This window comes from Heteronotia binoei, chromosome 4 (assembly GCF_032191835.1).
Source record: "Heteronotia binoei isolate CCM8104 ecotype False Entrance Well chromosome 4, APGP_CSIRO_Hbin_v1, whole genome shotgun sequence".
NCBI classification, from domain to species: domain Eukaryota; kingdom Metazoa; phylum Chordata; class Lepidosauria; order Squamata; family Gekkonidae; genus Heteronotia; species Heteronotia binoei.
In genome coordinates, this window is record NC_083226.1 from 186,061,961 (window position 1) to 186,089,691 (window position 27,731).

The window sequence follows — 27,731 nt, forward strand, 5'->3', positions numbered from 1 at the left end:
AGTCGGAAACGACTGGCGCTTGCACAGGGGACCTTTCCTTTCCTCAGAAGTCAGATGTGGCCCTGTGGAGCAGAGTGGTAAAGCAGCAGTACTGCAGTACTGTGGTCTGAACTCTCTGCTCACGACCTGAGTTCGATTCCAGAAGAATCTGGATTCAGGTAGCCGGCTCCAGGTTGACTCAGCCTTCCATCCTTCCGAGATCGGTCAAATTAGTCCCCAGCTTGCTGGGGGGAAAGTGTAGATGACTGGGGAAGCCAATGGCAAACCACCCCGTAAAAAGTCTGCCATGAAAACGTTGTGAAAGCAACGTCACCCCAGAGTCGGAAACGACTGGCGCTTGCACAGGGGACCTTTCCTTTCCTCAGAAGTCAGATGTGGCCCTGTGGAGCAGAGTGGTAAAGCAGCAGTACTGCAGTACTGTTGTCTGAACTCTCTGCTCACGACCTGAGTTTGATTCCAGAAGAATCTGGATTCAGGTAGCCGGCTCCAGGTTGACTCAGCCTTCCATCCTTCCGAGGTCCGTCAAAGGAGTCCCCAGCTTGCTGGGGGGAAAGTGTAGATGACTGGGGAAGGCAAGGGCAAACCACCCCGTAAAAAGTCTGCCATGAAAACGTTGTGAAAGCAACATCACCCCAGAGTCGGAAACAACTGGTGCTTGCAGAGGAGACCTTTCCTTTCCATTCACAGGATCCACATGTGCAAAGTAATGCACATTCGAGCCAAAAACCCTAACAATAACATGCATTGCTGGGGATTATTAGGAAGATGCTTGAAAACATATGAGCCAATAGCATAATGCCTCTGTATGAATTGATGGTACAGCCTTGTTTGGACTATTGTGTGCAGATCTGATCATCACACCTAAAAAATGATATTATAGCATTGAAAAGGGTTCAGAAAAGAGCAACTGAAATAATTAAGGGGGTGGAACACCTTCCTTATGAAGGAAAGTTAAAGAGGTTAGGCTCTTTAGCTTGGAGAAATGGTGATTGAGCAGTGACATGAGAGAGGTTTACATAATTATGCATGGGACAGAGAAGGTAAGGAAAGAAGTACTTTTCTCCCTTTCTTACAAAGAAGAACTCATGGGCACTCGATTAAAAAGATTTTTGGATTAAATTAATGAGCAGTAATCTTAGAACAGATAAAAGGAAATCCTTCATTCAAAGACTTAATTTAATGTGCACTGCCATAGGAAGCGGTGGCGGCTAGAAGCACAGACAGTTTCAAGAGGGTATTAGATAAACATGTGGAGTAGAAGCCCATAGATGGAACTTTCTGTCTGGGGCAGTGATGCTCTGTCATCCTGGTGCTTGGGAGGGCTTCTGGAGTTCTGGCCCCGCTGGTGGATCTCCTGACGGCACCTGGGTTTTGACCACTGTGTGACACAGAGTGATGGACTGGATGGGCCATTGGCTTGATCCAACATGGCTTCTCTTATGTTCTTATATGGAGCTGAGGGGCATCAGTGGCTTTTAATCAGAAAGGGATAGAGCGAAAACTCTGTCTGGGGCAGTGATGCTCTGTATTCTTGGTGTTTGGGGGGCCACAGTGGGAGGGCTTCTGGAGTTCTGACCCTGCTGGTGGACCTCCTGAGGGCCCCTGGGTTTTGATGACTGTGTGACACAGGGTATTGCTGGATGATCATTGGCCTGAACCAACATGGCTTCTTCTATGTTTATATATAAAACCATCAGATAGTGTAAGATATCTAGTAAATAATCCAATAGAACTAGGGGTTACAGAATTAGAAAAAAACGCAGCACCAACAAAACCTGTTTGAACATACGAAGCTGCCTTCTACTGAATCAGACCTTTGGTCCATCAAAGTCAGTCTTGTCTTCTCAGACTGGCAGCGGCTCTCCAGGGTGTCAAGCTGAGGTTTTTCACACCTATTTGCCTGGACCCTTTTTTGGAGATGCCGGGGATTGAACCTGGGACCTTCTGCTTCCCAAGCAGATACTCTACCACTGAGCCACCGTCCCTCCCCTCCCCATGAGATGCCATAATGCAGAAAGTGGATTGCAAGGTGGTCCATACAGAAGACATCGCAATAGGCTGCTATTCTGTTCCCACATAAAGCTTCTGTTTAGTTTTCTGGAGGCACCAGTGGGCTTTGGACCAGGGATCTCCTGCTCCCAGAATCCATGGTGGTCTTCAGAGACTGTTCCTTAAAGTCCACAGGAAGTGAGAGGCATGACCTGGGGCATGGTTCCGTCCACTCCTTCCCATTGTGCTCATAAACAGGCAGTATTGTGTGGATGGCCCCCTTATCTGGAATGTCTCTCTGGGGTCGTCTTCCTCTCTCTGCCCAGTTGCTCACTTTTCCTTCTTCATATGTGTACTATTTTATTTTCCTTTATTAAACTATGTTTTATTGTGAATGTTTGAAGCCTGATTTCTGTAAACACGCCACACCTATTCATTCCAACTTTCCAAAGAGTGGTGAAGGGGAGCAGCAGCTGATGGGCTCACCATTCCTGAAGCTCAAAAGTGTGACCGATCATTCCTGGGTTAGCTGGTACAAGTGAAGTGGGAGATGTGGCAACTGGGCGGAGCCTTTGAGCAGCAGCCCACCTACAGACACCTAGGTGTATCCAGACCTTGAATTCAGCACAGCTCCTGAACCTTTCTGAGGGTTCCCCCTCCTCCTCCCCACCTCCCTTGTCCATAGAATACTAGGTGCAGCTGCATAACAATCCTCAATCTTCTTCTTCACTTCTTCACCCAAAGGGTGATTAACATGTGGAATTCACTGCCACAGGAGGTGGTGGCGGCCACAAGTATAGCCACCTTCAAGAGGGGTTTAGATAAAAATATGGAGCACAGGTCCATCAGTGGCTATTAGCCACAGTGTATGTGTGTATATAAATTTTTTTGCCACTGTGTGACACAGAGTGTTGGACTTGATGGGCTGTTGGCGTGATCCAACATGGCTTCTCTTATGTTCTTATGAGAGCGGGCAGCCAGCCAGCCACCAGGGGTTTTGCCTCACCCCAGCAGCCCTCATTAACCCTTTGAAAAGCCTGCACCACCCTTTCTCCAATTCTTATGTGATTTTGGGCTGTGGGTGGCTTGCTGGCCTTTTGACTGGGTGGGGGGGTGGCCAAGGAGAGCCTGAGGTGAGCGAGGCCTGCTTGGGCTGGCTGGATCTCTAGCCAGCCCGAGCAGGCCTCACTTGCCCAGGGCTCTCCTTTGTTGCATCAGGTTGCTTTTGGCTGGTGGGGGATGGCATATGTTAATGAGTTCCAGAAACTTGAATTCCAGAAAGCTTTTGATAAAGTTCCTCATCAAAGGCTTCTTAGAAAGCTCGAGAGTCATGGAGTAAAAGGACAGGTCCTCTTGTGGATCAAAAACTGGCTGAGTAATAGGAAGCAGAGAGTGAGTATAAATGAGCAGTCTTCGCAGTGGAGGACGGTAAGCAGTGGGGTGCCGCAGGGCTCGGTACTGGGTCCCATGCTCTTTAACTTGTTCATAAATGATTTAGAGTTGGGAGTGAGCAGTGAAGTGGCCAAGTTTGTGGATGACACTAAATTGTTCAGGGTGGTGAGAACCAGAGAGGATTGTGAGGAACTCCAAAGGGATCTGTTGAGGCTGGGTGAGTGGGCGTCAATGTGGCAGATGCGGTTCAATGTGGCCAAGTGCAAAGTAATGCACATTGGGGTCAAGAATCCCAGCTACAAATACAAGTTGATGGGATGTGAACTGGCAGAGACTGACCAAGAGAGAGATCTTGGGGTCGTGGTAGAGAACTCACTGAAAATGTCAAGACAGTGTGCGTTTGCAATAAAAAAGGCCAACGCCATGCTGGGAATTATTAGGAAGGGAATTGAAAACAAATCAGCCAGTATCATCATGCCCCTGTATAAATCGATGGTGCGGTCTCATTTGGAATACTGTGTACAATTCTGGTCACCACACCTCAAAAAGGATATTATAGCATTGGAAAAAGTCCAGAAAAGGGCAGCTAGAATGATTAAAGGTTTGGAACACTTTCTCTATGAAGAAAGGTTAAAATGCTTGGGACTCTTTATCTTGGAGAAACAACAACTACAGGGTGACATGATAGAGGTTTACAAGATTATGTATGGGATGAAGAAAGCAGAGAAAGAAGTACTTTCCCCCCTTTCTCACAATACAAGAACTCGTGGGCATTCAATGAAATTGCTGAGCAGTCAGGTTAAAATGGATAAAAGGAAGTCCTTCTTCACCCAAAGGGTGATTAACATATGGAATTCATTGCCACAGAAGGTGGTGGCTACAAGCATAGGCAGCTTCAAGAGGGGATTGTATAAAAATATGGAGCAGAGGTCCATCAGTGGATGTTAGCCACAGTATATATATATATATATATATATTTGGCCACTGTGTGACGCAGTGTTGGACTGGATGGGCCATTGGCCTGATCCAACAGGGCTTCTCTTCTGTTCGTATGTGACACAGAGTGTTGGACTGGATGGGCCATTGGCCTGATCCAACATGGCTTCTCTTATGTTCTTATGTGACACAGGGTGTAGGACTGGATGGGCCACTGGCCTGATCCAACAGGGCTTCTCTTATGTTCTTATGTGGCACAGAGTGTTGGACTGGAGGGGCCATTGGCCTGATCCAACAGGGCTTCTCTTATGTTCTTCTGTGACACAGAGTGTTGGACTGGATGGGCCATTGGCCTGATCCAACATGGCTTCTCTTCTGTTCTTATGTGACACAGAGTGTTGGAGTGGAGGGGCCACTGGCCTGATCCAACCTGGTTTCTCTTATGTTCTTATGTGACACAGAGGGTTGGACTGGAGGGGCCATTGGCCTGATCCAAAAGGGTTGCTCTTATGTTCTTATGTGACACAGAGGGTTGGACTGGAGGGACCACTGGCCTGATCCAACAGGGCTCCTCTTATGTTCTTATGTGACACAGAGTGTTCGTCTGGATGGGCCACTGGCCTGATCCAACATGGCTTCTCTTCTGTTCTTATGTGACACAGAGTGTTGGACTGGATGGGCCATTGGCCTGATCCAACATGGCTTCTCTTATGTTCTTATGTGACACAGAGTGTTGGAGTGGAGGGGCCACTGGCCTGATCCATCATGGATTCTCTTCTGTTCTTATGTGACACAGAGGGTTGGACTGGAGGGGCCACTGGCCTGATCCAACAGGGCTCCTCTTATGTTCTTATGTGACACAGAGTGTTCGTCTGGATGGGCCACTGGCCTGATCCAACAGGGCTTCTCTTATGTTCTTATGTGACACAGAGTGTTGGACTGGAGGGGCCTTTGGCCTGATCCAACATGGCTTCTCTTATGTTCTTATGAGTTATGCTAATGAGCTCCACCACCTATTTTTCTATAGAACGACCCCTGGATGTACCTATCTGTCTAGTGGGAGGTGTTCCTTCAGATTTGTTGGTGGCAGCAGTCACTGTCCTAAGAGAAGCTGATACCCCTGGGAAGGAAGGAAGGAAGGAAGGAAGGAAGGAAGGAAGGAAGGAAGGAAGGAAGGAAGGAAGGAAGGAAGGAAGGAAGGAAGGAAGGAAGGAAGGAAGGAAGGAAGGAAGGCCTTGCTGTGTGGGGACCCCGGATGGCCAAGTTCATGGACAGGTGGCAAAACAGTTCTCTCTCAGCCCTTTGACAGCCACCTGGGCGTGGCCATCAGTACCTCCACTGGGAGGGAATTCTACAATTTACTAATTAAAAGAAGTAGTATTTCTTTTCATCTGTTCTGGTTCTGTTGCCAGTCAACTTAGTTGGGTGCCTCTGAATCCTGGTTTTATGGGAGAAAGAGAAAGCACCGCTTTTTTCACTCCATCCATAATTTTATAGATCGCCATCATGTCCCCCTTTAGCTAGGTTTTAGCGTAGACTGTTAAGTCCCAGACTCTTTAGCTTTTCATCGCAGGAAAGGAGCTCCACACCCAATTATTGTAGCTGCCCTCTCCTCTGCTTTCTGAAGCTCTGTAATTTCTTCTTCTTCTTTTTGAGATGTAGCAACCAGAACTGCACACAGTGTTCCGAAAGAAGCGGCAGCCTGGGCATTACAATGGAAGGCATTACAATACTGGCTATTTTGTTTTCAATCCCTTTCCTAATGATTCCCAGCATGGAGCTTGCCTTTTCCTCCACTGCTACACAATGAGTTGACATTTTCCTGGAGCTTTGCGCGGCAACCACAAGCTCTTTCCCTTTCAGTCTCTGCCAGTTCTGACCCCGTCAGCATGTATTTAAACTTGAGAAGGGAAGAAAGCACTCGGCGGGGAACTTTTATCCGCACGTTACTTCTGTAGAGCGTAGGATGGGATAAACTGACCAAGTGGAGCATTTCCCACAGTGCCGCTTGCTAGCTCTTCATGGCTATCTGGGCCTCATTACGGTCCAGGTGGTCAGCCAACACAACCTCTTGGGAATGCACTCTGTGTGCCAAGCTAATTCCGGCAAAGACATGGAGGGAGATGTGGAGAGACACTCTCCATCCAAGAGCTGAATTGTATCTAGAGACAGGATACGGGATGATCTCGATAGGCTGGAAAACTGGGCTAAAACAAATAATTTGTTAAAATAAATAAAGAGAAAGAACTACTTTTCTCCCTTTATCACAATACAAGAACTCGTGGGCACTCCATGAAATTGCTGAGCAGTAGGGTTAGAACGGATTAAAGGAAGTCCTTCTTCACCCAAAGGGTGATTAACATGTGGAATTCACTGCCACAGGAAGTGGTGGCAGCTACAAGCATAGCCAGCTTCAAGAGGGGATTGGATAAACATCTGGAGCAGAGGTCCATCCGTGGCTATTAGCCACCGCGTATTGTTGGAACTGTCTGGCACAGAGATGCTCTGTATTCTTGGTGCTTGAGGGTGAGGTACAGTGGGAGGACTTCTAGTGTCCTGGCCCCACTAATGGACCTCCTGATGGCACCTGGGTTTTTTGGCCACTGTGTGACACAGAGTGTTGGACTGGTTGGGCCATTGTCCTGATCCAATATGGCTTCTCTTATGTTCTTATGTTCTCTTAAACTGAATTTTAATGGGGATAAATATGAAATAATGCATTTAGGTAGGACAAATGCAGTGCATCATTACAGGAAAGGGGAGACTTGTCTTGGCAATGTATGTGTGAAAAGGATCCAGTGAACCGTACACTGAATATGAGTCAGCAGTGTGATGCGGTGGCAAAAAAGGCAAATTCAGTTTTTGGCTGTATCAACAGAAGTGTAGTGACCAGATCACGCAAAGTGGTGGTATCGCTTTACTGTGCTCTGTTTAGACCTCACCTAGAGTATTGTGTTCGGTTTTGGGCACCACAATTTAAGATGTATATAGACAAATTGGAACATGTCCAGAGGAGGGCAACAGAGATGGTAAGGGGTCTGGAGACCATCCTTTGAGGAAAGGTTGAAGAAGAAGAAGATGAGATGCAGATATTGGATTTATATCCCGCCCTCCACTTTGAAGAGTCTCAGAGCGGCTCACAATCTCCTTTACCTTCCTCCCCCATAACAGACACCCTGTGAGGTGGGTGGGGCTGGAGAGGGCTCTCACAGCAGCTGCCCTTTCAAGGACAACCTCTGCCAGAGCTATGGCTGACCCATAGGCCATGCCAGCAGGTGCAAGTGGAGGAGTGGGGAATCAAACCCGATTCTCCCAGATAAGAGTCCGCACACTTAACCACTACACCAAACTGGCTCTCCTACACCAAACTGGCTCTCCTGAAGGGACTGGGTTATGTTTAGCTTGGAGAGGAGACGACTGAGAGGTGATACGATCCCCATCTTCAAGTACTTGAAGGGCTGTCATAAAGAGGATGGTGTGGAGTTGCTTTCTATGGCTCCAGAAAGTTGGACCAAACCCAACGGGTTGAAATTAAATCAGGAGAGTTTCCAGCTAAACATTAGGAAGAACTTCCCGACAATGAGAGCAGTTCCTCAGTGGAACAGGCTTCTTGGAGGTTTTCAAAGAGAGGCTAGATGGCTGTCTGACAGCAATGCTTATTCTGCGAATTAGGCAGATCCCTGGCGATCAATGGGGTGAGAGATGTTGCAGCCAGACCGCCCTCACTTCTGAATTAGGCAGATCGTGAGGGCAAGCAGGGGGGCTCCATCAGTGCTTAGTTCTTTCTTACATGCGCAGGGAACTTTGGAGTCAGGCAGCAATTTTTCTCCAGGCCAGTTGGCAAGGGATCATGAAGGTTTTTGTTATCTTCTGAGCATGGAGCAGGGGTCACTGGGGATGTATGTGTGTGCGGGGGAGGTATCTGTGAATTTCTTGCATTGTGCAGGGGGTTGGACTAGATGACCCTGGAGGTCCCTTCCACCTCTAGGATTCTATTCTGTGATCCAGCAGCACCTTAGAGACCAACAAGGTTCTCTTCCCTAACAAAGGGAACTCTGACTTGCACAATTTCATGCCCCACCCATTTTATTGGTCTCTGCGGTGCTCCTGCAGACCAACACAGCTAACCTCTGGAACCATCTCCACCCAAGAATTCACCCCAGTGTTTCAGTAATTATGACTGCACTCTCTCTGTGTTGAAACCCAGCTACTAATGAAGGGAACTAAGCGTTGGCAGGAAAGAGGGAGCTGGGGAACGAGTACTTCAGTGCTTTCATGTGTTAATGGCTAGAGCCAAAGTAAGACAGTGTTTCGCCATCTGCTAGAGTGTTACACGCGGTGGGACAGAGAATGCTAAAAGCCAAAAGACTAAAAAAGGTAAAGGAAAGGTCCCCTGTGCAAGCACCAGTCGTTTCCAACTCTGGGGTGACGTCGCATCACGACGTTTTCACGGCAGACTTTTAACGGGGTGGTTTGCCATTGCCTTCCCCAGTCATCTACGCTTCCCCCCCCCCCCCAGCAAGCTGGGGACTCCTTTGACCGACCTCGGAAGGATGGAAGGCTGAGCCAACCTTGAGCCCCCTACCTGAACCCAGCTTCTGCCGGGATCGGACTCATGTCGTGAGCAGAGAGCTTGGACTGCGGTACTTCAGCTTTTCCACTCTGCACCACGGGGCTCTTTAGCCAAAAGACTAAACACAATAAGCAAGAAAGGCTGAATGGTGGTGGGGGTAGGATGAGAGACAGTTCTTGAGGCAAATTCTAAAAGCCTCTGGGCACAGGGAGGAATCTTTTTCTGTGGCCTCTGACCAGGAAACCACATGACCTGTAAGACTAAGCTTTTACCTAGAGACTCCATCTTGTCCACGGGGACAGCAATAATGCAGAGAAATCTCAGCCATGAGAACTAAGGTAATACTGAACTACTGCAACTACGAGAAATACTAGTCTGTCCTATTTAAAGATCATTGACAATAAGTACTGTGTGCAGCTGAAGAGGACTGGTTGTTTTAATCTTTTCTTTGACCCCCTCATTTGGCTCAAATGCTTCAGCGCACTCTGTATATTATTTATCAGTTAATATTTTGAATGCTTTAAGGCTGATCTCTGGAGACCCACCGTGCAGATTTGGTTTTGCTATCAGGAACGGGCGGTGGGTAAACTCACCATCCCTGCAGCACAATAACTTGCAGTTGTGAAGTTGCGATAGATTGCCCCCAAGTTGACCTGTGGGAGTGCAGCAGGCGCTGCAGAAACCTCAGTGGAGCCTTCATGCAGTAAAGCGGGTGCAGAGTGCGAGGGGGGTGACTCTGCTTAGCAGGAAATACTCTCAGAGTTGCTGACGGCAGCGGCTGTTTGTTTCTGGCTCGCAGTGTGGGGACTTGGGATGCCAGCAAGGTTTTCTGAAGGGTCATGAAGGTGCGGGTGGCTGCACCAAGGTTCCATCGCTTCCTGGGGTGACTCTGCAGAACCCGAGCTTGAGAGCACATCTGCCTTTGGGGATTGGCGTTACGGAATTTCAGCATGGCAGTTTTTTATATTCCAGCACGTGTGCATTTCAGTTATATTGTTCTTAAAATAGTAACCCAGCAGAGCCTTTAGTGCAAATGGCAGGCAGGATGTCGAATGCAAAAAGCCTCCTCCCCCGTTCTCGTTAGGCACTTCGTGGTGTCAATCGTCAGAGTTTGGAGCTACATCCCTTGACCAACCCCGCTTTAATTTAGACATGAAGGGGCCAGCCCTGAGACCTGGGACTTCCTCTGGGAAGAAGCAGCTCTAACCTGCCCCCCCCCCCCCGCACCCTGTCTTGCGCTCTCCTCTGCTTAGCAGTGATTCTTGTGCTGGAAAGGAATTGCTGTTTGCTCCGAGGGCCTGCAGTTGCCGTGCCCTGAAAAGAAACGGGATTTGGTCGGCCACTGCGCCCACTCACAGACACAGCGGGTGGCATGGTCACACCAGCTCAGGAGCGAGACGCCCTTTGCAAAGGCTTTTTCTTCAGAAATGTTATCAGAGAAGTCTAAAATGGCTGGGGGCGTATTTGTATTGTGGGGAAGAATCTACCAGAACTCTTAAAGAGATCCTGCGCGCACTTTGTGAAATTGCTCTGGGATGCTAAATTCTGCCTTTTTGGTTTGCATGGGTGGTGTGTGTGTGTGTGTGGGGGGGGGAGAATCACCTTAATTGCAGTCTGTTCTGAATGCGGCTGAGTGTGCGGCCGCTGCCTTGTGCTCTGCGGGTGAATGCTTGGCCTCGGAGACAGCCCCCAAGGGAAGGCTAGAGCCCCCCCTCCCGCCTTGGCTTTCAGGATGGTCTGGATGCACTAGGGTGATAGAGGCCCAGTGGAATGATTTTGCATGAGTCCGCAGATGAGAGGGAGAAATCCGCTTGCTTTCTCTTTATGGCGGGGCTGGGCGAGCGGTGGCCTGTGGGTGGGAGCAGGGCCCACAAGGCAGTTTGAAACTGGGCAGAGCTGCAGGGGTCCGATGCAACAATTAAGCCTCAGTTCCTTCGCTGACCACCAGATGGCTCTCCCCCTGGTTAGCCGCTTTGAGCCTTGGCAGAGTTCGGAAGATTGAAACAAATATAATGATTTGATTATACAGGCAGGTCTGGCCATACGGGCGGCATCCCTGCGAAGTGTCAGCCATGCCCAGTGTGCGTGCCTATTTTTTGTGGTCGCAAAGCCACTCTCTCTCTCTCTGCAAAACCACTTCTTCTCGTCAGCATTTCCCACAAAATGTCCCCGGCCCTGTGCTCTCTCTCCCTCTCTCGAAGAACCCATCAGGCCTGGTCAGAGCAGGCCACTTCCTGCTTAAGCCAGCAGTCAGGTCTAAGAGCTGAAGAGGAAGAGACCCTCTCCTCCAGCATCCTACCCTTGCTGTAAGCTGCACTGTTCCACTGGGACACCTCTCAGTTGCAGAAGAAGGAAGAGGCCTTGGCAGGCCAGGGATGTGCCTGGCAAGCAAGAAGGCTTGTGGATGTGTCCACCAGACCCTCTGTAAGATCTTCACTGTCCACATACACATCCCTCGTGTGCAGTGAATATTTCCTTGAGAGCTAAGCTGCCCTTCTTCTTCTTCTATCTTCTTCTAAAAGCCGGAATCGGCCTCTCCGGCAGGTGTTGTCGCAGTGCACAGCAGCCTTCGTTACCGGAGGGCCTCCTTCCAGCCGCATCTTGACAATGAACTTGAGACCAGGTTTGGGGTGGAGAGCAGGGACAATTCTGTGCCATCGGACAGTCAGGACCCCTCTGTGGCTTTCCCTGGGGAATCTCCAGGCTGCTTCTTGAGGGGGGGGGCATGGCGTGGCCCCTGGGTGAGAGGTACATGTACAGCATCGCTGGGCTTAGAGATTCTGTGAGGAGTGTGTAGCTCGCTTTTCACTCTGCCAGCTGCTTTGTCTTTACTCCTGCTTTCTGTGGGTCAGGGGCTGTTCCCCAGCACCCGGGGTTGGCGAGGGCTCATTCCCAAGGAAATGCCCATGTTCTGGAGGTGGGACAACGGCAAGGCCTGTGCTCTGCAACGTAAGTTCACGTAGCATTGTGCACACTTTCAGTGAAAACGCCTCTTCAGTTAAAACATCGTGCTCTTCTGCATGATGCTCTTGTGGCTTCCCTACAAGGAAAGCACAACATTCCTTTGCCCGCAGAAAATGATCCTGGAGAAATGTATAGTCTGGCATGTTTAACGGTCTCTCTCTTAGAGCCTTGAGAAATAAGCCTTTTAATGCTAGAGAGGCCATTCCCTATACACTGGCATGAAGCCAGATGGTTTTGCCATCTTCTGGGCGTGGAGCGGGGGTTACAGGTGCGGGAGGAGGGGTCTGTGAATTTCCTGCCTTGTGCAGGGGGTTGGACTAGATGGCCCTAGAGGTCCCTTGCAGCTCTGATTCTATTATTCTAAGATGTTGCTGGCCTGAAGACTTTGTGCCCTGTGCCAAGACCATCCTTCAAAGCCAAAGAGGAGTGTGCTTGACTGACCACAAGAAACAGAACTAAACTGTTGGCTTTAGGCTGAGGAGTCCTTGGCCTTTAGCCAGTGTTTTGGATGCCAGGGCACTGTATCTGAGAGGGGTAAGAGCAAGGGCTTCCATTGCTAAGAGCATGGCATAGGAGACTTTCCAGGGGTTGAAGGGGAGGGGGATGTCTTTCTTGTCGGAAGAAGCAAGGGGACTGCTTCGCCCCAGGCATAGCATATTCGGTTAAACAGCTGAAACTGAACAGCCGTAACAAAGTGAAAATTCGTTCTCCTGCGTGCCTGCCATTTCCCCGCTTGCTAGGCCACTAACTCTGTGCATTTGCTTTCTTTTTCCCCTTCGCTGACCAGAATCCGAGCATCTCTGTCTCTTCTTTTGACAGCAGCTGGCTTCTCCTGGGAATTAAGGTCTACTGCATGAGCCCCTGCCAGCCAGCCGGGCAGGGAGGAGCGCGGATCTCGCTGCTTTGGGGCATGAAGCGACAGTGTCGGGGGGGCCGCTGATTATGTATGCTCGCAGAGGGATCCAACGCCCAGGCGACGATGAGATTGCTGCTCTGCTGAAGAACTCTGTGGTGAAGCTCTTCGCCAGGCAGCTGCTGTCCCAGAGGCCAAGAGCCGAGGTGCTTCTGGAGGAGAAGATGAAGAGGCTTCTCCAGAGCCCTGCTAGCGAGCTCTCCCTGAGCCAAAACCACCGCCACAGGCTTTCCCCGATGGAAGTAGAAACAGACGTCTTTGTCTGTGGCCTCAAGGGGAAACCCGCCGGCACGGCCTTTTCGGTCAGTCGGGAGAGGGGCAGTGGGGTCAGGGTAGCAAGCGACTGTGAGATGAATTCTGTGGGACTGAACTGGGAGGGGTTTGACCCAGTGCCCAGCTCGCCAGTTCACAGCAGCCCCCTTGAGCCAGGGGGGGTGTCTGCTCCGGAGGGAAGTGGACAGAGCAAGAGTCCTCAGGGGCAAGACGGCCCTGCTCTGTGCTGGAGGGGGACGGCTGAGGAGAGAGGGGGGCTTGGCCCCTCTAGCAAGTCTCCAGCACCCACCACTTGCAGCCCTGGGCCAAAAGACCGCTCTGCTGACGTCATAGAATACATCGTGAAAGAACTTCAAGGGATCAGCCGTATCCAGACAGAGATTGCCGAGCTCCAGCAGCACCTCACCCTCATCAAGGGCTCTGTGGATGAGGTCTCCAGTTGTGTGGATGCTGTGCTGAGTGAGATCGAAGGCCTGCAGAGCAACTGCAGCCCCAGTGGCAAAGCCTCACCGGGGCCAAAGGCCAGGGTGCCCAGGAAAGAGCCAGTCCTGTGTTTTTATGGCATCCCTGAGCAAGAGGGTGAGAACACCAAGGAACTGGTCTGCAGCTTCTTGTCCGAGTACCACTGTTTCAACGGCATTCGGTGCAGTGACTACATCAAGGATGCTACCAGGACTGGCGCAGTTGCAGGCAAGCCGTTAAACCCACGCCCTGCAGTTGTGAGACTCATGAATACCGAACAGAGAGACTTTATTCTCCGGAAATCAATTCTCCTGCAAAGTGCAGGAGTCACTGTGGTTGCCAATGGTGAACAAAGCCCCCAGAAAGGACAGGGGGGTCTTCGAGCACAGTTGGACCCTTTGTCATCTTCTGACCAGACCCAAAATAATGGGGGGGCTCCAAGGCTTCAAAGGGGAGTGGTAAGAACTGAGAAAGACAGTCAGCTCCAAATGGCCTCCTACCAGGTTCAGGGTGGGAGTGCGAGCCAAGCAGCCCAGAGCACGCGGGATAGTCTTAGTTGCCACCCTTCATCCACTCTAGCTAAGAAGAGTAACTTGATTGAGGAACTTGAAGAAAAAGTGGGAAAGGTTGGGCACATGATTAGCAGCAATGAACCAGCTTTGGAGCAAAGTAGCACTCCTACCCTTCTCCTTGATGCATCCTCTGAGCCAAAAGACACCCCTAAGCCTAAAAGCCATGAAGGGAATGCTTGGCCCTCTCCAGAAAGCTTGAATCTTGTGGGCCAGGCGAGTGTGGCTGTCTCAGGGGCTGACAATGCTGCAAAGGACAGCCCCTCCACTCTAGAAGGAGATCTTGCTGGAGGACAGACTCCAGGGGGAAGCGAAACGGACTGTGATGTTACCACCCTGGAGTTCCTAAGTCCTGAGCAAGTCAGCGTTGTGGAGGAGGCACCGGTAGCTGTGATAACTCCAGGCTATGATGGTGCTGTGCACAAACTGGTTGGTGGCAGTGAGACTCTCAAAGACATGGTTCAGATAGATTTGAATGAGCAGGATCCGACGGATCAGGTCTTCAGGGACGTCTTGGAGAACTCACAGTACTTCCTTGAACATTCTCGGGACAACATTGACCTCGTCGACATGAGGTTCTACACCAACAAACTAGGGAAAGCGCTGAATCACTTCAGGTCTGCGCTGCAGGTGGTGTTTCACAAGTTGGAGACAGGTGACCCCGAAGTCCTCCTCGAAGGAGACAAGAGCTTCCACACGGGCCCCGAGCCAGCACCTGCTCTCTGTAGCTCAAGCACGCATGGTAGTCTGGAGAACGTTGTGGAAATTCCCCCCAGTCAGTCTTCTGAGAGCCAGGCAAACATTACTGTGAGCAGTGAGAGCATGGGCTCTCTGCAGAGGGCTCTTCCTGCTGTTCCACTGCCCCTTGAGGAGGCCCCAGATTCGGATCCAGTGGACATTCCAGATTCTGAGAGTGTTGCTGGACAGCCCCTTTCATCTGAGGAAGCCCAAGAAGTCTCTAGTTCTGACCCTCAGCAGCCAAACGGGTACCGACCGATGAGCCTTGAGAAGGTGTGTGCTGAGACCATCTACCTGAACAGGTGCATCAACAACTTCAAAAATGTCCTGAGGGAAAAGCGGCAAATGCGCCGGAAGCTCTTAAAGGACCTAGCCCAGGAGGCCAGCTGGACTTCCTCTGCTGAGGAGCTGCATTCAGGTATATGGCAGGGTGTGAGAAGGCTTCCTTGTGAAATGCTGGTCTGTTCCAGCCTGTGAGCAGTGGGGCTCACAGTGGGGCTGTGAGCCCCAGTGGGGCTTGAGCAGTTACTGATGGGGGGCTGCTTCGTTAGCATACCAAACAAATGTGTTCCTAAAAGGGTTGCCGAGCTGTTGTTTGGAGGAGCACCCCATGTGTTCCAACCTCTTTGTTCCTCTACAACAGGGGTGGCCAAGGGTAGCACTCCAGATGTTTTTTGCCTACAACTCCGGTCAGCCCCAGCCATTGGCTATGCTGGCTGGGGCTGACGGGAGTTGTAGGCAAAAAACATCTGGAGAGCTACCCTTGGCCACCTCTGCTCTACAAAGAAGTGGGCATCAATTTCTTGGCCTGCTTATTTTCTAGAGTTCATCAGAATGTGATTGGGAAAGTTTTGCCATACAGCTAGCAGGCTTAGAGGTGATGTAAGCTTCCTGTGAGCAATCCCCGGGGGGGGGGGTGAGCGATCGAGGAGAAGGGAGGCAAATAATGGAGAATTGGCCACATTCTCTCCCAGCACCACAGGGTGATGCAGCTGCCTTCTGGGAGAAGAAGCAGCGCTTCCTTTTCTGCTCCCCAAGGCCATTCAGGGCCTCAGCAGTCCAGCCATTCGGTGTGGCAGCCAGGTGTGCCTCAGCCGCCCACCCATAGCGCCACACCTTCCAGTAGCAGTGACTGAGTTGATTTGAGTTAGGGGTCGGGCTGTGGCTGGTCAGCGAGGCAATGTTAACAAATCCCAGTGTTGGGTTACAAAGGAAGGCTAGGGAGAGAGAATAGGAATCTGAGAATAGGAATTTCTACTCCTCCACTTCTGATGTGATTCAAACCAACACCTTCCCTTCACAACACACACACGTCAATTAGGTGGGGAAACATAACAAGTGACCAGTTATTTAAAGCAAGGGATGGCAGATACACTTCCGCACACCCACAGCTTTACTGAACTGACAGGGTGCTTCTGTGAGAGAAGGAACGATTCCAGTTGGAACTCTTCCTTAAACCCAAGGATCTCAGCAGAATCTTTAAACAGCGGTGTTAAACTTGTCTCTTGGGGTATTTCCCTCAATTCCCTCACAAATCCCCCACCAACTATTTCCCTCAGGGAACCCAGGATCCCTGCTCTATCCTGCCTCTATTGGCCTCTGTGCACGACTCTGGTCTTTCCCTTCCTGGATGAAGCCTTTTAACTACATAAGGAATCTCCTGGTAGTTTCCCCCAGGCTCTATGACGCTCCCGGATCCCTCTCAGAGGCGATGATGGAGTTTCCCTCCACTTCAGTTTTCTCCCTGCCCTCCCCCTCCACGAGGTTCCATGGCCTCTCATCGACTGATGCTGCTTAAGTGTCTCCCTCTTCCCCCTGTAGAAAAAGAAGAAGACAACTGCAGATTTATACCCCCCCTTCTCTCTGAATCAAAGACTCAGAGCGGCTTACAATCTTCTTTCCCTTCCTCCCCTACAACAGACACCCTGTATGGTGGGTGGGGCTGAGAGAGCTCTCCCAGAAGCTGCCCTTTCAAGGACAACTCCTACGAGAGCTCTGGCTGGCCCAAGGTGTACGTGGAGGGGTGAGGAATCAAACCCAGTTCTCCCAGATAAGAGTCCACACACTTAACCATGACACCAAACTGGCTCCCACAGAAGCTGCACTTTCAAGGACATTGTGAGGGCTATGGCTGACCCAAGGCCATTCCAGCAGGTGCAAGGGGAGGAGTGGGGAATCAAACCCGGTTGTCCCAGATGAGAGTCCGCACACGTAACCACTATGGCTGACCCAAGACCATTCCAGCAGGTGCAAGGGAAAGAGTGGGGAATCAAACCCGGTTGTCCCAGATAAGAGTCCGCACACGTGACCACTATGGCTGACCCAAGGCCATTCCAGCAGGTGCAAGTGGAGGAGTGGGGAATCAAACCCGGTGGTCCCAGATAAGAGTCGGCACGCTTAACCACTACACCAAACTGGCTCTCACAGAAGCTGCCCTTTCAAGGACAATGTGAGGGCTTTGGCTGACCCAAGGCCATTCCAGCAGGTGCAAGTGGAGGAGTGGGGAATCAAACCCGGTTCTCCCAGGTAAGAGTCCGTCCACTTAACCCCTACACCAAACTGGCTCTCACAGTAGCTGCCCTTTCAAGGACAACCTCTGCCAGAGCTATTGCTGACCCAAGGCCATCCCAGCAACTGCAAGTGGAGGAGTGGGGAATCAAACCCGGTTCTCCCAGATAAGAGTCCGCACACTTAACCACTACACCAAACTGGCTCTCCCAGAAGCTGCCCTTTCAAGGACAATGTGAGGGCTATGGCTGACCCAAGGCCATCTCAGCAGGTGGAAGTGGAGGAGTGGGGAATCAAACCTGGTTCTCCCAGATAAGAGTCAGCACACTTCACCACTACACCAAACTGGCTCTCACAGTAGCTGCCCTTTCAAGGACAACCTCTGCATAGCTATTGCTGACCCAAGACCATCCCAGCAACTGCAAGTGGAGGAGTGGGGAATCAAACCCGGTTCTCCCAGATAAGAGTCCGCACACTTAACCACTACACCAAACTGGCTCTCCCAGAAGCTGCCCTTTCAAGGACAATGTGACAGCTATGGCTGACCCAAGGCCATTCTAGCAGCTGCAAGGGGAGGAGTGGGGAATCAAATCCGGTTCTCCCAGATAAGAGTCCGCACACTTCACCACTGCACCCAACTGGCTCTCTGTAGGCAGGGATTGGCTGAGATGCCTGGAGGGCAGAGCTAGAGGCAGTCTGGGCATTTAGTGCATGGAGGGGAGTGTTATTCTCCTCTGCAGGAGGGGGAAGTTTGGGGGTAGGTGAGACCATAACCCAAAGGGTCTCTGCCCCACAACCTCTGAGGGAGTCTTTGGGCAAAGGAGACAGGTGCCCTTTCCCACTCGCCCAGAAAGTCCCCCAAACCCTCAGCAACAACAGCTCGGGTCTGTTTCTCCCTTTGGCTAGAAGTCATTCAGTATCGAAGCAGGCTGTTCCCCCCCTACACACACTTCCTACCTTTCCCCTCAGCAGTTCCTAGTATTCTGTGGCTCCTAAAAGGCAGAGTTCACCCTCAGTCCTCAGTGGGTAGTTTGTCTGTCTGCCAAAGACATTGTTCTGTGCCTCATTTCATTGCCCGGCAAGGTTGCTCTTTGAAGCCACGATGAACCCACCGCGGCCTTTCCCCTTCCTTGGATCAGGGCCATAGAATGGATTTGAACCCAGAGCTCGCTCTTTGCCATCTTCTTTTATCTACTAGCCAGTTAGGGCGGAGTCCACTGGGATGACATCACGTTTGAAATACTAAAATATCCACTTTATCAATATTATATTTCACATTATGTGAAAACAACACAACAGTCCATCCACAAGAGAAGTCTCTTGCCTGCCCCCCAGGAAAGAGCAAGTTAAAAACGCATTCAGAGTTGCCCAAACTGCCACTAAAAGCCCTTACGGGTTCCACAATGCGGAGAGTGGTGAAGCCCTTCACACCCCCTCTGGTCAGCCATTCCAGAGGCCCACAATCCATGGGCATTCCCGGGAGATGGGGTCCCCCAGGAGAAGGCTTTCTGGAGGGCTTGGCTGGCATGTGGGAGTCCCCCAAACCCTCTCTAGACCCCGGGTTCACGAGAAGAGCTTGCTGGGTTGCAGGTGCTTGGAATTCCCTTTGGATGAGTCCTGCAGAGCGAGGGGGAGAGAGCCTGATTCTGCTTTGAGCAGTGGAGTCAAGTGGCAAGTCTCACCAGTGCAGAAGAACGGGCGACCTCCCATTGGGTCTGGGATACGGTCTCCGTCTCATTGCTCCCATTACGAATGGCTCCCTGGCTCTCCAGAGGGTCTTTGTCCTCAAGATCCCATGGCTGGAGATGGAAGCCCTGCCTGGAATAGTAGTCAGGGGACTATGGAGACTTTGCTGGAATCCCTGCGTTGGCGACAGCCCTTGGAGGGTTTTGTGTTTTTGTTAAAGTCACATCTCAGATTCTGCCCTCTGCTCATTTACTGAGAAGGAAGGAAGGAAGGAAGGAAGGAAGGAAGGAAGGAAGGAAGGAAGGAAGAAAGAAAGAAAGAAAGAAAGAAAGAAAGAAAGAAAGAAAGAAAGAAAGGAAGGAAGGAAGGAAGGAAGGAAGGAAGGAAGGAAGGAAGGAAGGAAGGAAGGAAGGAAGGAAGGAAGGAAGGAAGGAAGGAAGGAAGGAAGGAAGGAAGTTTGCCACTTTGGGGTCAGGCAGCAATTTTGCTCTAGGCAAGTTTTGCTGGGGTTTTTTTGCCACCTTCTGGGCATGGAACAAGGGTCACTGTGGGTGTGGAGAGGACGGTATTTGTGAGTTTCCTGCATTGTGCAGGGGGCTGGACTAGGTGACCCTGGGATTCTCTTCCAGCTCTGCAATTCTCAGGAAGGAAGGCCCTTCTTATCAAGGCCGTGCTCAGAGCCTCTTGTTGCTTACCTTCTTCTCAAAGTGGTTTGGTGATGCTGTGCTTGGCACACTCGCTTTTGGAAATGTGCAGATGGGTGGGATTTACTCGGCCAAGGACTTTATGGGTACCTAGGAACATGGCTGCCTTTTTCTGGAGCAGGCTTTTGATCAAGAGAGATGCCCGAGACATGAACACCAGCTGTGCCTGTTCAGATCTCCGTACCTTCCCCACCATGGTTTCTGCAGGGCAGCAGCCCACCTCCCTCGTAGCATCCAAGGACTCTCTGTTGGGGAGGAAAGTGGGAAGCAAAAGCATTTAATTGTATGGCAGAATGTGAGGCTGGTATGGGGGTAGGTAAAGAGAGGGCACTAAATGCCAGAGGCCTAATATTTGTGTAGAGTGCAGGGCTTTTTTAGTAGCAGGAACTCCTTTTCATGTTATCTGGAGTATACCTCACCTGGAGTCTTGTGTTCAGTTTTGGGCACCACATTTTAAGAAGGATCCAGACAAGCTGGAAGGGGTCCAGAGGAGGGCGACGAAGATAGTGAGGGGTCTGGAGACCAAGTCCTATGAGGAAAGGTTGAAGGAGCTGGGCCTGTTTAGCCTGGAGAGGAGGTGGCTGAGAGGTGATATGATCACCATCTTCAAGTACTTAAAGGGCTGTCATTTAGAGGAGGGTGTGGAATTGTTTTCTGTGGCCCCGGAAGGCAGGACCAGAACCAAGGGGCTGAAATTAAATCAAAAGAGTTTCTGACTCAACATCAGGAAGAACTTCCTGACCGTTAGAGTGATTCCTCAGTGGAACAGGCTTCCTCCTTGGGAGGTGGTGGGCTCTCCTTCCTTGGAGGTTTCTAAACAGAGGCTAGATGGCCATCTGACAGCAATGAAGAGCCTGTGAATTTAGGGGGAGGTGTTTGTGAGTTTCCTGCCTCGTGCAGGGGGTTGAACTAGATGACCCTGGAGGTCCCTTCCAACTCTTCTATGATTCTAACAGGCTTCCTCCTCGGGATGTGGTGTGGGCTCTCCTTCCTTGGAGGCTTTTCAACAGAGGCTAGATGGCCACCTGACAGCAATGAAGATCCTGTGAATTCAGGGGGAAGTGTTTGTGAGTTTCCTGCCTCGTGCAGGGGGTTGAACTAGATGACCCTGGAGGTCCCTTCCAAGTCTTCTATGATTCTAATAGGCTTCCTTCTCGGGAGGTGGTGGGCTCTCCTTCCTTGGAGGTTCTTAAGCAGAGGCTAGATGGCCACCTGACAGTGATGAAGATCCTGTGAATTTAGGGGGAGGTGTTTGTGAGTTTCCTGCCTTGTGCAGGGAGTTGGACTAGATGACCCTAGAGGTCCCTTCCAACTCTGTGATTTTATGATTCTCTATTAGGCCACACACCGCTGATGTAGCGAATTGTCCAAGAGCTTACAGGGCTCTTACAGGGTCTAATTGTAAGCTCCAGGAGGATTGGCTAGTACATCAGGGGTGTGTGGCCTAGGGGTGGCCAAACTTGCTTAACATAAGAGTCACATAGAATAAGCATCAGATGTTTGAGAGCCGTAAGACAGCAACATCAAAGAAGGAAGGAAGGAGGAAAGATAGATGGATAGATGAGGGGAGGGAGGAGGGAGGGAGAGGTGGAAAGAACAAGTTGAACTTTAAATGCATTATCCAAGCTGCTAGCTGGCTTGGCTTAGAGAAGCAATTTGAAGACAGAAATGCCTTCTCCAGGCTGGCCAACAGGGTTTTGGGAGCGTCAAGAGCCACACAATATGTGTGAAAGAGCCGCAGTTTGCCCCCCCCCCCCCTGCAGTAGCCTAATATGCAAAGAAGTTTCTGCTACAAAAAAAAGCCCTGCTAGAGGGTATGAAAGGTGCATGTAGAGCGACCACACTGCGACTATCAAATTGCAAAAATACAACAATTGGTTGTTATTACAGAATGATGAAGACGGCATCATGTGTCACAATAGTAACATTATACAAATCAGTCAGTTCAAGTAAAAGAAGTGAGGTTTGCCGATTCTTTTTGAAGTAAACTGGCCTTAACGAGCACGTGAACGAGAACCACAGATTTATCCCCAGGGCAGCTTCTGATTGTGGGGAGCACCTCAGCTTCTGGTTTCAGGTGGTGGCTTTTTTAAAAAATGCAGCTCCTCAGAAATAAATGTTGAGGAGTATAGCCCAGTCAGATGCCTATCAGGGGAGCCTCTTGTCCCTCCCCACCTGTCCCTCCCCCAAAGAAAATGTCTTGTGGCTCTTAGACTGCTAGTGCCTGTGGATTAAAAGAGTAGTGGAGAGAGCTGCTAAGATTTGGGTGACATTGAGATGCTGCGCTCCTTGTGTTCTCCCTTCGCACCTTTTAGGGAGAGATTTAATTTCTGTGCCGGTGGTGACATGAAGATGTCCCCGCTGAGCCTGTTTCCTTAAGTTTGCAAGGTATAGATTAGGAAAGTGTGTGTGGGGGGGTGCAATATGCAAAGTTTTTGAAGTGTTTGGGGCCTTGCTGGCAGCTGCTCTGCTTTCCTTGCCAACAGACCTTCTCTGGGCTTCGGGGCTCCCCCAAGCTGCAGCTGCAGACAAAGCTGCAAAAGCAACATCTGTCTGCAGATGTGGCTCTGGGTTTGGATGCTCTGCTGAGTCACAGCTCACTCCCTGGAATCCTTCAGAATTGGGGCCAGGTTTCCTCACCGGCTGAATCGTGAACTTTCTGTTTCCAGGACAGCACATACATTCCTCTGCTTCTTAGAGACCAGGCGTGCTACTGAGAGCTTGGATTTGCCATCAGCAGCGTGGATTAAAGTGGCCGTTACCCTGCCCCTGTTTTTGCAGCTGCAAAGGGGCAGCCCCCCGCAAACAGAGGAGAGCTTCCCTGGGCCCTTTGGGGGCAGGCGGAGAGGGAGGGGGCTGAGATACATCCAGACTGGTGCTGAGCTGAGGTGCGAGGCTGATAGGCTGCTAAGCTGCTGCCGTAACAGTGGGGAGGATGGTGTGGGGGGAAGGGGGAGAGTTGCCCCAAAATGCCCTGACATTTGCCCCCAAATGCCCAGTGAAGCACAGCCTTTGCCATGTGGGGCTACGAAATGGTCGTCCTGCCCCAGACTCGGTCTTGAGCCTCTCGGCCCTCTCAAACCACTCAGGCTGTCCTGGGAGCAGAGCTGGCTCACAGTTAGACTATAGGAAAGAATTTTTTTTAAAATGTTCTGATGCCTTAATTTTGAGGCCGAGGAAAACTCTCATGCAGGTTTCTTCGCTGAAAATTTAGTTGCTTCCTCTCCTGTGTGATGGGAGAATTTGGTGTTTTTTTTGAGTTAAGAAAAAAGAGAAATGGAGGCGCTGTTATCTCTCTGCGGGGTGTTCCCTCCCTTGCAGAGTGGCCGGTGCTCCGAGGTTCATGGGCGAGGTGGGGCAGATGTCCCTTGTAGGTGTTGTCAAGACGCATCCTGCCACAGTGGGCCTTTAGTTGCAGGCCGGTGTGTGTTGCATTTCGTCTCCGTCTTTTTAAGAGGGCTTCTTGTCCTAGTGTGTCTCTGTTGAACTCTCTTACATGCTGGTTTGTGCTGAGACAATGTATGTCCAATGAAAATAGAACCAAAATCTGCGTTTGAAACGACATGCACTCTGTGATCTTGCTTGTCGCCTCTGTGCAAAAGCTGGGGGGCCCTGTTGCCGAGGGAAACTGGGTCCCACTGAAGAGCTGGGGGGCAGGGGGGAGAGCCTTTGGACTTCTCTGCAGACTTCTGCTTCCCCTTTCCAGACTGGGCCCGTGCCTGACATCTCCACCTCTAACGTTGTTCCTCTCCTTCCTCTTTTTTTGTGTTTTTTCTCCTTTGCAGAAGGAAGTAGAGGAGAACTTCAGGTTATCTACTCTCCATTCTAACCAGTGTGTCTCCTCCTTTGACACTCCAGTGTGATGTTTCTTTTTTTGCATGCCCTGTTGAAGTGTGACCTGGCTGCTTTGACTGAGGCTTGGAAACCCCCTTCTCCCCAGCCCCAAGTTCAGCATGTGTCAGTTTGGGGAGGAATTGCTGGTCCGGTCTTTGAATTCAGAAGAGTCTGTTCAGTGCGGGTGACTTTCAGAGAGGAGCAGTGGCATTCTGCCTCGTGAGTCAGTTTCTCACTGAAGTGACAAAGCCAATAAGCCCACCGTCCCCATTCAAGGTGAGGATCCCTGGGATGTTGTCCCCCAGGAGGGAGCCCACCTGAAGGAGCTGCTGCTTCGCCTTCAGCTGCTGTCCTGGGCGAAATGCCCTCAGCCCAGGCCTCCTGTGGAGGAGACACCCCCCCCCCCCCCATCTCTCTCTGTTCTAAGGATCCCTTCTCCCTTGCAGCTGGGCCTGGGCAGAGGTGCAAAGGGGATTTATTGAATCATTTGCTACACGTTCAATACTAACAGAGGACTTTTGCTGCTTGGAATAGATCAGGGGTGGCCAACGGCAGCTCTCCAGATGTTTTTTGCCTACAACTCCTATCAGCCCCAGCCAACGTGGCTGGGGCTGATGGGAGTTGTAGGCAAAAGAACATCTGGAGAGCTGCCGTTGGCCACCCCTGGTATAGATCATTTGCCCTGCCCTGGATGGCAGATCTGTGAAGCTGAGCAGGGTCCTTGAATGGGAGACCACCAAGGAAGTTCGGGGTTGCTATGCAGAGGCAGGAAAGGGCCAACCACCTCTGAAGGTCTCGTGCCTTGAAAACTGTACAAGACCATCATACGTTGGTTGCGACTTAATGGGAGAAAAAAGTTTAAGTTGTTTGAGTGTGCATATTTCAAAGAAGCAATGCGTGCATTCAGCGCAACCCTTCTTTCAGGAGAATATTGAGGAGCGGGTGCTGCCCAGGGAACCTCAAGAGGGTTTTTTTTTTTGGGGGGGGGGTTACAATTTGTACCAACTCTGCCTTCGCTCTGGGCATGCCCTGGGAGAGAGTGCGATTGTGAGCCCCAGCACCTCTCCTTGGGAATGTTAGCCACACCGCATGCTACATGTACTGGAATACATGCATTTGGCCAAGGAATGCATGCACGCACTGCCAAAATCGAAAAACAGCAAATGCGTCAGACCAGGAAATGCTTCTGGTTGAAAGTCCTTTTTTTTTCAAACGTGCATTCGACCTCTTCGGCACAAATCTTAATTTCGCTCAAATCTGAAAGAGACGATGATTTCCGCCACAGGGATAGAGCTAAGGGCTGAACGGGGGCAAACCCGAACCGAGGTTAGCACTGGGGAAGCCACGGTTTGTAGCTCCTGGGAACAGTGCAGCCGCTGGAATCAGGGGGAGGGAGAAGGTCTGCCGGATTGTAGGAAGGTGGAGGAAGAGCTCGCGTGTCATAAAGAGACGCTTCAGCATTTCCCCAAACAGCGCAGCAACCACCCAGGGAGCTAACAGATCAGTATCACAGTTAATTTATGCTAATGCCTGGTATTTTAATTCTGTAGCGGTAGTATGAGCTGACACGGTTCTTGTTAATTATTTAGAGATGTTCGATGTCAGTATAGGAGAAAGCTTTATTTGCACTGAAACACTATTAATGTTAGATTGACTGTGGGTGAACTGGCTAGGCTTCCCAATAACCAGGTCCCAGCGGAAGGATGCCACAGTCCAGTTGTGGTTGCCCTTTGTGTTTATCTGGAAGACACCTGCAGATTCACTCAGCATGTTTTACTTGGTTGGATGGGCTGAACAGAGCCTGTTTCTTCCGGCTGGGCCTCCAAACCCCTCTGGTTGGTATGGGACCTTGGTACCAGGACTTGAGCACAGGACTCTAAACTGGCAAACTCTTCTCCCCGCCCCCCTCTTGGAGTTGATGACACAATCACATTGGCTCAGATTTGGTTGGACTGTGATGATCCTGAATTCTGAAAGTGCAGCTTCCTCTCCTGGTATCCCCTCATGCGGGGCCCTCTCTCTGCCCGTTAAAGCTGCCCCCGGATCCCCCTGGATCGTAGCCCCCCTGCTGTCATGGAGGGAGTGTTCCTTTAGACCTGCATGGCGCCTCTCTCTGATTTGCGGGGTGACCTGTCCACAGTGTTCTGCTGTCTGTCTGGGATTCTTGGGCAAGCGTGTCTATAGACGGGGGGCGGGGTTAATGCGAATCCCTCCCTCCTGAGCAGAATCCAGTGTGACTTGCCCTGGCAAAGGGCACCCTTTTGCTCTTTCTGCATGAACAGCGGTTTCGGAAGCTGTTTTTAGGTGTTAGCTCTTGCAGAAAGAAGACCCCGCCTTGAGTCTTACTCTTACCCTCTTCTCACAGTGGTGGAGGGGAAGGTGACCATCAGCAGTGGCCATTTCTGCTTTATCTTTCTTGCCTACTGGGCTAGATGGGCCTTTGGTCTGACCCAGCAGGGCTCTTCCGGTGTTCCGTTTCCCAGCAGACGGGCGGTGTGGTGGCATCTTAGGGGTGGGGTGGGGTTCACTGTCAACAGGCGGCATGCTCAGATGGAGGCTTGCCACTGTGGTTTTACTCCTAAGAAATGCAAGTCCCTTTTCTTCTCCATGAGCAGGAGGGGTAGAGCTCTCCCGGGGTGACACCTCGAAAAGGGGGCTGCTGCCATAGCGGGGGTGGGGGGTGGGGGTGGGCATGACCTTCTGGCTTTGGTGCAGGCAGGCGCTCTCACTCTCCCACCGCTTGTCTTGCGTCCATCTTGTTTGTGCGGCACGCCATGTGTCGGAAGACTTCTTGGGATGGTCAAGCTGAAGAAAAGCCATGGGGCAGGTTTTTGGTGGGGGTTTTCTTGCCAGTTTGATGCTTGGAAAGGAAGCAGCGCCGGATCTGAGCGGGGTGCTTGCCCTGGGCGCTGACAGAAGAGGGGCGCCAAATTGGGTATGGAGTCTATTGTATTCTATGGGACCATAACATAGAATGGCCCATAAGGGGGCGCCATTTTTTTATTTTACCCCCCCCCCCCAGAAACATATAGATCGAGTCCTGAAAGGAAGGGGTGATTTTGGAAGAGGGGTGCACTGAACAGGCTCTTGGGGTCTTCCTGGTGTGTGTGTGTGTGTGTGTTTGTGTGTCCTGCCCAGACGTGAGGTGCTGCTGACTGCAGAGTGCTGCCCCCCCCCCTGCATTTCCCTCCGCATGAACCCCCTTCCATTTTCTTGCCTCTCCCCCGGTTCTGAAGTTGGCAGTTGGTTTTGCCTGGGTCCTGCAAGCTAATTTCACTTTCTCTTGTCTTGCTTTGACCGTTTCAGGGACAGGATGACGGGAACCTGCCAAAGTCACCGTGGCTCAAAGCGGGGTAAGTGGGCGTTGGGGGGCGTGTGCTCATTCTCCTTCTTGAGTGGGGTGAAACTCGGCCAAGGGTAAAAGCTGCAATGGTCCCCGTGGCTAATCTGCTTCTGGTCTGAGACCTCGGCGGGGGGGGGGAGTATGCCACCTTCTTCTCCTGGGGGGGCCCAACCTAGGGTGTGCTGTGCGGAGCCTGAAGGCGTCCTTGGGCAGCCAGCCCCTGCCCCATGGCACCTGCCAGAAGGATAGCTTCAAGGAGAGCCAGTTTGGTGCAGTGGAGAAGTGTGCGGACTCTTATCTGGGAGAACTGGGTTTGATTCCCCACTCCTCCACTTGCAGCTGCTGGAATGGCCTTGGGTCAGCCATAGCCCTCACATTGTCCTTCAAAGGGCAGCTTCTGTGAGAGCCAGTTTGGTGTAGTGGTTAAGTGTGCAGACTCATCTGGGGGAACCGGGTTTGATTCCCCACTCCTCCACTTGCAGCTGCTGGAATGGCCTTGGGTCAGCCATAGCTCTGGCAGGGGTTGTCCTTGAAAGGGCAGCTGCTGGGAGAGCCCTCCAGCCCCACCCACCTCACAGGGTGTCTGTTGTGGGGGAGGAAGAGAAAGGAGATTGTGAGCTGCTCTGAGACTCTTGGGAGTGGAGGGCGGGATATAAATCCAATATCACAGGGTGTCTGTTGTGGGGGGAGGAAGGGAGAGGAGATTGTGAGCCGCTCTGAGACTCTTTGGAGTGGAGGGCGGGATATAAATCCAATATCTTCATCTACCTCACAGGGTGTCTGTTGTGGCGGGGGGGAGGGAAAGGAGATTGTGAGCCGCTCTGAGACTCTTCGGAGTGGAGGGCGG

At 51.2% G+C, this 27,731-nt stretch overlaps 1 protein-coding gene across 1 annotated transcript in view; it reads left to right on the forward strand.

The window, feature by feature from the left end:
• UNC13B (unc-13 homolog B) overlaps nt 1–27,731 on the forward strand; it is a 294,094-nt gene that overhangs the window by 134,339 nt on the left and 132,024 nt on the right. The window contains exon 13 of the mRNA XM_060236646.1: nt 26,848–26,894. Within this exon, the coding sequence (XP_060092629.1) occupies nt 26,848–26,894 (47 nt within the window). The remainder of the gene's footprint in view (nt 1–26,847; nt 26,895–27,731) is intronic.